Here is a 10,698-nt window from a genome sequence, read left to right as displayed (position 1 = left end):
TGTTGGTTATATATCCAATGACACCAACCAAAATTACAAAATTTTCATTTTGTATTCAATAACAAGAATAGCATGATGTTATCAGCATATTAGCGTGCTCTATCGCACCATTAAAACCCCTCTTTACAACCGAGAATTTCGTCGCTATGTTAACCAATCATAACGACAATGACGTCACAGTGAAGCTGACAGTTCGGAAACTCGCACCTCGATTCGCGTAAAGCGAGCTTGATCATCTTATATAAATGTAAGTGAAGATATAAATATCATTTGCTAACATATCGTCTCAAACGTACTGTGGCACATTGGAGTCGTTGGATAATATGATTACTTTGAGATGCAAACCTCGAGTCTTGTGTGATCTTGTGTGTTTTCGGGGTCTTTTGGTGTCATACTGCCAGAGCCGCCGAACTAGCCGGTGGCTATTCTATCAAGGATTAACCTTCCAACACAATACGTCTGTACTAGAATAAGATGGTCATGGGAACACGACCAGGTTTGGTGTTCCTTTACATACTCAAAAGGCATACAGCTGTGGGAGTCAGATTCAATCCTGGACATGATCCAGCATATCTATACATGTATCTCCTCTCTTTGCACAACGAGTGATACTTTAGCAGTCTCTGAGTCTCTGGAACCAGATGTTGTAACTGCTGCCGTTTCGTGAACACACTGAAAAGAGGGATACCTGATAAAAGTGTGTTCACCTCCTCACTGTGTCAACTTCAATTTTTCTGTGATGTTATGTAGGCTCTGATGTATAATAGACTTTTAAATTGCTGATACTGATAATCGAGTCAAAACTAATTTTCAAAATCAAACAATTCTCTGACAGATGTCTAATGTTATACATAAAGTTTACAGAGTGTAACACTCTGCACGTTCAAAGTCTATTTCCATAAATGGCTAAACATTGTCGACATCTTATGAATTGCTGCCTTCAAGGTACTGATGATACATCTATATCATCAGGCAGAAACAAGGGCTCGTAAAACAGTCCCAGGGTGCTCAGCACGCAGATGATAAGGAACAGCCAGAGACAGAGTCGGTCGATAACTATGGCAACAAACTTCCACTCGTCGTTGATCTGGAATGAAATACAACAGGAAGAACAAGGTCACTGCGTGGAAAGGTCATCACGCGCAAAGGTCACTTTGCCTTCAGCATGTTCAGGTCATCATGGGGACACGATGGGAAGTCATACAGGCACATAGAAGATATTAGCGACTGCGTCAAATAGTATCAAGTTCAATATACTCTAAAATGTGTTTCTTATAACAGCATGAAGTAAGGAGAATTTATTTGTTCAAATCATGGTTATTTAACTTTAAGAATAGTTTACAACACCTGTGATTCCTCGTCCTGATCCTTGAAGAAGCAGGCCACCGCCTTGACGTTCCTGATGACCCTGGTCAGGTCGGGCGGCATCTTGCCGGCGGCCCGCTCCTCCTTCGAATTCCCACCTGGCAAGCCGGTTCCGATCCTACCGAAGGGCCTGCCTGTGGCGTCGTGCAGGACGCCGTTGTTGGTCGTGGGTTTGCTGTACATGTCGATGTCGGGATCCCACGTGTTGCTGTGCTCCTCCGCCCCCTCCCCGTCCTCTCCCGGCTGGTGCAGCCGCAGGATCCGCGGCAACACCCGGATAAACACGAACCGGATCCACCCAGGCATTTCGTGCGTGCTGGCCGTGCGATGGTGCACGTTTAGAATCATCACCGTGGCAACCGTTGTCATAGTAACGAACGTCATCGTGAAAATCAGATATTTCCCGATAAGTGGCACGTCCAGTGAGGTGGAGGGGATGATATCGGCGATCAGCAGCAGGAACACAGTCATGGCCAGCAGTACGGCCATGTTCAGGCCGATCTTCTCCCCACAGTCGGACGGCAGGTAGAAGACCAGGATAGACAGGGAGGACGTCAGGATACAGGGGATGATCAGGTTGATGATGTAAAACAGTGGTTTCCGCTGGATGATAAAGTCAAAGAAAACGCTTACTTCTTTCTCGTTAGCGACTTTCCTGCAGGGCGATTTCAGGATGTTCCACTCGCCGCTCTCCTTGAAGTCGTCAGTAGTGGCAGTATCGTAATCCAAGACAATGTCCAGCTCCTCCGGACTGTAGGTCCATGAGCCGAACTTCATGCTGCAGTTCTGGCGGTCGAACGGGAACTGCCGAACGTCGATGGCGCAGTTACTCTGGAAGATGGCGGGAGGGAGCCACTCCACCTTCCCGTCCTCGTACACAAGAACCTTCGTGTACAGGGCAACTTCGTACTGCCCGTCTTTGCTGCAACCAGAAAATAACATATTCTCATGAGATCTGGTAAGTATCTTCGTGTAGAGGGCAATTTCGTACTGACCGTTCTTTCTACAGCTCAATAAAGATACTAATCTTTACGGAAAACGTCTCCCGATAAAGCTTACCGGAGCTGCTACAGCGTGTGTGTATCATGTACAGTCAAACCTGTATTAGGGGCCACCTCTACAGAGGGGCCACCTGTCCATAGTGGCCAATTTTTGTCGGTCCCTTGGGTATTTTATCTACAAGTTGCCACCTCTATACAGAGACCACCTGTCTATAGTGGCCAAATTTGTCCGGTCCCTTGAGTGGCCGCTATAGACAGGTTTGACTGTACTACATAATGTCACGATGTATCATCTTACTTGTTGAAGAGAACGATGTTTGGATTCCACACGGCCTCCGCGGGGACCCGGATGACAGTCAGGTTATCGTACTCAGCACTGTTCCACGCCAGACGGTGGTCGTACCAGCTCTGTCCGAGCCACACGTTCGTCTTCATCGTCTCTTCCTTCTCGTTCTGAAACAAAGAGGGTGTTTTCCTTCACGCGACCATAGCATACGCAGTGTCCACTATGTTAGATGGTTAAACCTTGGAAGTAACCAGATTAATTTGAATTTGTATTATATATGTAACTACCGTTAGATAATTAGATTATGGCATGATGCACATATCTATAGGTCTAACTCCTACATGTTACTCTGCGACCGTTCAGTAGTGCCCGGTGACTTGACAACTTCCTATTATAACTGTTGACACAAACGGGGAACCAACGCGAACTACTCAGGCTGATTTTATGTGATGTGTAATGGTTAGTGTTAATGCATGTATTTATGAGTTTACACCAATCTGGTTAACTGATGTGTAAAGGCGATAATGTAAAGGTTCGTATCATGCCATCTAAGTGTTGTGTAAAGGTAGATATGTAGAGGTATACACTAAGATTATTAACTGTTGTGTAAAGATAAATATGTAGAGGGCGCACTAGAATTAATAACTGCTGTGTTAAATCAAGCACGTAGAGGTGTATACCAAGCTGATTTTTTGTTTTATTAGGATCTCCATTAGCGATAACAAGTGATACCGCTATTCTTCCTGGAGTCCGAAAGATTAACTTTTATTTCAGGGTAATCATGTAGAGATTCTCACCAAGCTGATTAACTGAGATATACTCAGGTAGAAATGGACGGTGATCACTTCATCCGGGGACTTCGCAGGTCGGATTGTGGGATTGTATCCCCGCTCTTCAAAGATCATGCGCACAAGATTCTCCTCTGACGTTGCTCCGTAGACACCTGAACGAATATGGAAATATTGAGGAAGGGTCAGTAACTTGCATTTATCTTAAGCTATTTCACTTCACAACGATTATCAAGTATTCATAATACTTTGTAAAATTTGTTTCTTCAATACCATCATTGCTACCTTTCAGGATATGCATAGTGATATGTGTTACGTTAAACTTTTTAAATCATTATTTAAGCCGAAGACTGTGAAAGTAAACAGAACTAGATTCGGCCGGACAGCATCAAATTATTTCACATGCAAACAACAGGTGTTTGTATGCAATGCAAACCCATATGTTAAGCAGCCAATATGGACGTAAATGTTTACTTCGATGTGACCAGACGTACAATACGTTTTTAAAGTATTTCATATAAAACATATCCCTATGTGAAAGTGACGTGCCTGGGGAGTCTGGAACTGAATACCAGGGCGGTATGTGCTGCTGTTTATACGTATGTGCAAAATGTGATACTAATAGCGCTGGAATAGCGTGTGACTTTAGCTTCGTGTTGAATGTAACCCCTGTTTCGCTCACGGCTCCTTTTCTCCCGGACATGGTCCCAGTACCATACCGTGAACATGAGAAACACTGACAGGAATACTTCCCGTCACCTTTGGATGGGCGCCAATAGCTGTGCAAATTGAATAAGTCCCTTTGTACCCCAGGTTAACCCGAGAACGTTACTGGCTCTATATATAGCCGGAATATGCGGCGGCCAACACGTTCAGTGGTCAAACTGGTCGCCTGTCAGAGCCTGCATGTCACACAGTGACCAACAGTTGGACGTTTTACTGACAGAGCTACTAAACTTCGCCTCATCATATGGAAATGCCCAATTGTGTACCTTTTTGTCAAATTCTTAACAGATTTAGGCACACATCACGTGCCAACACTGTCGCTAGATTCTTGCGTATATATTGTATTTTAAATACATTTCTCAAAAAGAAGAAAACTCCGTATCTGGTGTTCATGTTAGTCCCACTTTTTCGTCAGTAGACTACTGTGATCAAGACTTAGTACACTTTCGACATTTATGAATCCCAAGGACACAAGTTAGTGTCATGCAAGTACGCGTAATTCTGTACCTTACCGGCTAGTCTACAGGTTACCGTCCATAGCAGGAACACCGCCACAGCATCGCTGGTCCCCATGTCTCTCTCGGGACAAACTGCACACAAATAACTCCCACACCCGCAGTGGGCCAGCCTAACTCCGACGGGGATTGGTGGCAGTGGCTGAAGCTGCTAAAGACAAGCCTTGTGCTATTTCTAACACGATTGGTGACAGTGGCCGGGACTGCTGGATACGAGCCTTGTAGTAACACTAATGCCTAGGTTACACATAGCCGAATTTGGCTCCCGACTCTCTCCCGACTATGGTTTAGGAGTGATTCGGGAGCTAGTCGGCTGTAGTCGGCTGGCGTTCGGCTGAGTCGGCTGGTGTTCGGCTGGCATTCGGCTGAGTCGGCTGGTGTTCGGCTACCTCAGCCGAATGTTTTGAAATGTTCAAAACATTCGGCTCTGAACGGCAACTCTGGAATGGGTCGGTTGGTGATCGGCTGGTGTTCGGCACGGTCGGCTAGTGTTCGGTTGGTGTTCGGGAGTAAGTCAGCAGTCAAATTAAATCTTAACCACGCCATAAACATTGCTGATTTACTCCCAGCTTGTTTCCAACTTACCAATGATTCGCACCAAGACCGTAGACAAATCTCTGCTAACTCATTTCCAAGCAAAAAAGACTATTGCCAGGACGTAGACGAATCACCCCCGAACTTCACACGACCGCCATCCAGCCCAAAACAAAAAAGAACCATAAATGCCTCACTGGAGCTATATGTGATCCAAATTTGATCTCTTGGTGATGTTTACAAAATAGAAGAAAGAATAATCTTGATTAAAAACGAAAATGAGCACTCTTTTGAAAATCGCTGATTATGTCTATTTAAAGTCGAGAGAGGGTCGGCAATCGGTTGGGGATCAGCCAGGAGTGATTCGGCAGTCTGCAGTTAGAGGTCGGGATGGTTGGTGATAGGTTAGTCAGCATTTGGGACACAGTCGGGAGTAAGTCATTTACCGGTCGGGAGATGTTCGGGACCTGTTCGGCGCTAAAAAAATAGGCGTGGCCTAAACTGGTCAGACTACTCCCGAACTACTGCCGACTTGGGTCGGCTAAGAGTCGGCTAGTGTTCGGGAGCCAAAGTCGGCTATGTGTAACCTAGGCATGACGCGATTGGTGACAGTGGTCGGGACTGCTGGATACGAGCCCAGTACTAACACTGACGCGATTGGTGACAGTGGCTCAGTGACGAGGATGATACTAACTCTGGAGGGGATTGGTGACAGTGGCCGACCTTGTTAACCTAACAGTATTCATTACCCTGACAGTAACCAGAGATGGTCCACTTCTACATACCGGCATCGCCACTGGACGGACCCGTCACTCTGAGCGTCAGGATGTAAACAAAAACATATTGGATTTATATAGATATGTTATATGTTCAGGCGGTATAATCTTGTATCACTTTTGTTTTTCTAGCAGTTCTTCCTCTGCTTGCTTTCGTTATTGAACTTGATCGGTTGAGACTGATTTCTTTATTTATCATGAACCAAAATATATTCGTTTTTATCATGCCTTTCAATCATAATAATCATACAAACCCATCTGAAACTATATTTCTAACATTCAAATGTCGAACCTATTTCTATACGTAATTAAGTACGATTTTCATGTTCGTATTCCTACACTTAGCCCGATGGGGCATGGCTGTACTATAAAGGTTATCATTCATTCATTAATACACTAGTACAAATGAGTAATTTCAAACTTCCAGTTCTCATAACCATACACCGTACAAGAAATGAGCTAAGACGTAGAAATACCGCTACATCCTGACAGGAATCGATAAAACTCTGTGTATCTGTCAATTCACAATTTTGCCTTAAATGCACCCGGTCCATCGTACGAATAAAGGGGTGCTGTTTCTTCGATTAATTAGGACAGCATCAGATGAACTACACAGAAAAGGGCCAACGTTACTTGGGAATCCCAGTAATATTGTGTGCTGTTATTGTGTTGATAGTTGCTTAGATTCTATTCTTAAAATCACTGATCAGTTCAGCACGAAACTATCCGAGATCAGGCAGCTTTACGCCGTGCTCTGTAGTAAGTAAGCTTTTTGAGCATTAAAGTTTACATTAATTTTATCCTGACAGGAACATGGGCTGGAAGAACAGTCCCACAGTCACCAGCACACAGACGGCAAGAAACAAATACAGACAAAGTTTGTCGATCACTTGGGCGACGAACTGCCACTCATCGTTCACCTGAAAGGAATACAAACATAAGAAATAATCGTGTCGAGGCTCTAGATAGAAAATTTTAAACAGTTAATGCTAAGATATTTCAGGGTTACTGCGTGTCCAATGCTTCTTTCTGTTCCTCATCATTACGTATTTCGTTGTTTTTGTTGTGTCAATCGGTTGTGTGTAAGCTAGAACAAACCACATAAATATTTGAGTGGCCAAACATTATCTACGGAAATTCTTCGAAACGACATGAAAACATGCAACATGATTCATTGTAAAAAAAAAGTCAAACCTCCGAATCTTCATCCGTAGACTTGAAGAAGTCTGCGATAGTTTTCAGATTCTTCACAGCCTTGCCGATCTCCGGTCCCAGTCTACGGGATGACCCGCGGTCTTCCCTCGGGGCATCAGACCCAGCCGAGTCGATAACTTGGTCCGAGGAGAAATAAGGGGCCCCATTCTGAAGCTTCTCCGACGGCGTAGCTTCTTCCTCTTCCTTCTCCATTCTGAGTATCCCAGGAAGAACGTCAATGAAGACGAACCGGATCCACCCTGGCATCTCGTGCGTACTGGCCGTGCGATGGTGCACGTTTAACACCATGGTGGTTGCCACTGTAGTCATGGTCACAAAGATCATGGTGAAAATGAGATATTTGCCGATGAGTGGCACTGCCAGTGAGGTGGATGGGATAATGTCGGCAATCAGCAGCAGGAACACAGTCATGGCCAGCAGTACGGCCATGTTCAGGCCGATCTTCTCCCCACAGTCGGACGGCAGGTAGAAGACCAGGATAGACAGGGAGGACGTCAGGATGCAGGGGATGATCAAGTTGATGATGTAAAACAGCGGTTTCCGCTGGATGATGAAGTCGAAGATCACGCGTACCTGGTTTCCCGTCACGACGCGCCTCCCGGGGGAGTCCAGGATGTCCCACTCTCCGCTAGGCTTGAAGTCGTCCATGGTTGCCCTGTCAACCACCAGCCTCACGTCCACTTCCTGGGAGTCGTACGTCCACGAGCCGAAATTCATGGAGCAGTTCTGTCGGTCGAACGGGAACTGGATCACGTCTATCGCGCAACCACTTTTGAAGATGGCGGGAGGGAGCCAGTCCACCTGCCCGTTGGAGCTGATCAGGACTTTAGTGAACAGGGCGACATCGTACTGGCCATCTTTACTGCAACCAGAAAAGAACAGGGCAACATTATGCTTTACTCAATTACTGCAACCAGAAAATGATGAATCAATAGTGTTGCAGCAAGGAATAACAAGGCAGTATTATTGTCAAAAAGTCAAAGTTCCGTCCCGCGCCTGATGGCGCATAGGGCGGCGCCCATCTCCGTTTCAGTAGCCCTTGGGCCACACAACGCAACCACTACAGCAGGGGGCTAGTCCACTGGTAGTGGTGTGTGTTCAACTTCCATACTCTTTCCCGAATGCTGAGTGCTAAGCAGAGAAAGAAGCATGTACCATTTTTAAAGTCTTTGGTATGACTCGGCCGGGGTTTGAACTCACGACCTACCGAATGCAAGGCGAACACTCTACCCACTAGGCCATTGCACCGGTCGTATTATTGTACTGGACATAAATTGCCCATCTTTACAGAAACCTGACTTCGAACTGGCCATCTTTACTGCAACCAGAAAATAACAAGGCCATCTTGTACTGGGAATCTTTACTGCAGCCAGACAATAACAAGGTGATCTTGTACTGGACATCTTTATTGCAGCCATAAAATAACAAGGCAATGTCGTACTGGGTATCTTTACTGTATCAAAAATTGTCCCGACCATCTTAACTGTAAACAAAGAATAACATACACACGTGCACGAAGATCAATAAAATAAGAAAGCATAATCAGACGTACTTGTTGAACAAGACTATATCAGGTTTCCAGACAGCTTCAGCCGGAGCACGGATGATGCTCTGCCCACCGAAGAGTTTGCTGTCCCACGCGAGCCGATGGTCGAACCACGACTGTCCCAACCACACGTTCGTCTTCATCGCCTCTTCCTTCTCAGTCTACCATGCAAAAGTTATAAATGTGACCTGTAACTTTCAAAGCCTTTCAGAGACGAACGTTTCTACTGAAGCCTTTTCTGTCGCATTCATGAATATGTAAACAAGTGTAATTGAACTACAGTAAATTTACGTATGCCAGTGCCGATTTTCTTTTAAGTGGGCAAAATGTATTTTTTCAGTTCACCCTTAAGGCCTTGTATCACAGGTATGGATGCATTTCTGTTTACCGCATGGCATATCTGTACTAAACTTGTCTACCTTTAGTACATTCAGTATAAATCAGATTGCGGTTACGCGTGCTCAGTAAGTTAGATTTACCAGACTGATCAGCTGGGATATTGTCAAGGAGAAGTTCACTCTAGTGACGTCACCCAGCCACCTGGACGGTCGGGTCATCGGGTTGTAGCCCCGCTCATCGAAAAGCATGCGCACTAGCCTCTCCTCCGATTCTGCTCCATGGGCGCCTGTCATGACGTCAGGGAAACAGGCACAACATAGGTATTTGGTTGTCTCTATGGTATCACTCGGTTTTATCGCTTTTAGAGGCATTAGTCAGCCGGATTTTGTTGCTTTGGAATAATTTGAGCATGGAAGTCTACGTAAGTTGATTCACATTAGAGATAATATGGTTCTCAAACATAAGATAACTAATAGATATAGTTGCTTTCATGTTATCCAGGAATGAAATGTTATACAAACAGACTTGCCTTATTTCAGGGCGTCACTACAAAACTCTAACACATCGAGAGTTCTACACAGATACGATAATTGGGTTTCACTGATCTCAGTTGGCTATTTATGAGCAGTACTGCAAGTTATATCATACAGCATGTCATGCGTAGACGGCCCCGGATCATCCGTACGCACTGATGGCTCATTCCGATAGTTTTACCTTCTACAAATAGAACAGAAAAATGCACCAGGTTATGGACCTACCACCCAGAAACTGTTGCAACCGGGGCTGCAACTGAATAAGCGGTAACCGTGAAGGTTCCATAATCAGAAGCACAAGGGCGAAGCAGACTGAAATACTGGCTCTAATAATTAATGTAGTACTATTCTTCATAAATAGGACACCTATAGTATACTAGTACTTCTCTTAGTCTTACACTTTCATATAGAGCCACTGATGTGCCAGCCACTTGTACATCTTATGTAACATTTACTCACCTAACTGGACAAGCAAAGGCAGACATAAAAGAATCCCTTGTGCGATATGCATATGACGCATGTTGTTGAACATACAGGCTGATGTCTGGTGGAGTGGCGGAGTCCGTCGTACTAAATAGAGCTGTAAATTCCACCAACTTGACCCTGACAGATCAGATTACACAGGTCCCGAGCGTCAGTGGAGCGATGAGAAGACTATCATGTCATAGCTCGTCCATCGTACCATCTGTGTTGCAACTTTGTCACTGTATTTACTCTCGAATGCCCCTTTAAGTCACATCAATGGCCACTTTGCTTTCAATTAGATTAAATTTTGAAAAGGCCCATCGTACACTCTATAATTGCAATGTTCTTTAGACCCACTCGTTTCAATGTCTTATTGTAGTCTTGAAATCCTTTAATTTCTGTCAGACTTATCGGGAACAAAAATTCACTTTCATACTGATTGTCAGACTTACATCATATCACATCTGTTCAGGGTTTTAATTATACATTACTAACTAGCTATATCACTCGAACTTCTTGCTCAGGAAAGGGTCTCACTTCTCAAATAGAAAGCTACGCCGTGTACACATCGCGAGTTCACTTGGCCGATTCAAGTTTACTTCATATTAA

The 10,698-nt window shown here is 44.7% G+C and overlaps 2 protein-coding genes across 3 annotated transcripts; both read right to left on the bottom strand.

Moving 5' to 3' along the window:
* Window positions 1-367: 367 nt before the first annotated feature.
* On the bottom strand, window positions 368-4,912 carry LOC118409448 (neuronal acetylcholine receptor subunit beta-4-like). Of its 2 annotated transcripts, none has more exons than XM_035810481.1 (5): window positions 4,674-4,912; window positions 3,450-3,595; window positions 2,665-2,819; window positions 1,348-2,287; window positions 368-1,087 (listed from the first exon to the last, which is right to left on the bottom strand). In XM_035810481.1, the coding sequence occupies exons 2-5, from the start codon at window positions 3,555-3,557 to the stop codon at window positions 941-943; spliced, it is 1,350 nt and encodes a 449-aa protein (XP_035666374.1). In that variant the 5' UTR covers window positions 3,558-3,595; window positions 4,674-4,912; the 3' UTR covers window positions 368-940. The 2 variants fall into 2 exon arrangements, with proteins under 2 accessions (XP_035666374.1, XP_035666373.1); XM_035810480.1 differs by having other exon boundaries at window positions 4,679-4,912.
* A 1,251-nt stretch (window positions 4,913-6,163) lies between these two features.
* LOC118410471 (neuronal acetylcholine receptor subunit beta-4-like) lies at window positions 6,164-10,230 on the bottom strand. The gene is made up of 5 exons (XM_035812209.1): window positions 10,084-10,230; window positions 9,232-9,377; window positions 8,759-8,913; window positions 7,186-8,068; window positions 6,164-6,911 (listed from the first exon to the last, which is right to left on the bottom strand). The coding sequence occupies exons 1-5, from the start codon at window positions 10,154-10,156 to the stop codon at window positions 6,789-6,791; spliced, it is 1,380 nt and encodes a 459-aa protein (XP_035668102.1). The 5' UTR covers window positions 10,157-10,230; the 3' UTR covers window positions 6,164-6,788.
* Window positions 10,231-10,698: the final 468 nt, after the last annotated feature.

Source organism: Branchiostoma floridae, chromosome 2 (genome assembly GCF_000003815.2).
Source record: "Branchiostoma floridae strain S238N-H82 chromosome 2, Bfl_VNyyK, whole genome shotgun sequence".
Lineage (NCBI taxonomy): Eukaryota > Metazoa > Chordata > Leptocardii > Amphioxiformes > Branchiostomatidae > Branchiostoma > Branchiostoma floridae.
This window is presented reverse-complemented; position numbering and strand designations above follow the sequence as displayed.

Bases quoted from the DNA above. Each gene is read 5' to 3' on its own strand.
- LOC118410471 (XM_035812209.1), bottom strand. From the start codon at position 10,156: ATGTTCAACAACATGCGTCATATGCATATCGCACAAGGGATTCTTTTA. The intron at 9,378-10,083 runs GTGAGTAAATGT...ACGTCATGACAG, and splicing joins GCCTTTGCTTGTCCAGTTAG to GCGCCCATGGAGCAGAATCG. The intron at 8,914-9,231 runs GTAAATCTAACT...TTTGCATGGTAG, and splicing joins TATCCCAGCTGATCAGTCTG to ACTGAGAAGGAAGAGGCGAT.
- LOC118409448 (XM_035810480.1), bottom strand. From the start codon at position 4,739: ATGGGGACCAGCGATGCTGTGGCGGTGTTCCTGCTATGGACGGTAACC. The intron at 2,288-2,664 runs GTAAGATGATAC...TTCTGGTTGCAG, and splicing joins AACATCGTTCTCTTCAACAA to CAAAGACGGGCAGTACGAAG. The intron at 1,088-1,347 runs GTGTTGTAAACT...ATTTCATTCCAG, and splicing joins ATCAGGACGAGGAATCACAG to ATCAACGACGAGTGGAAGTT.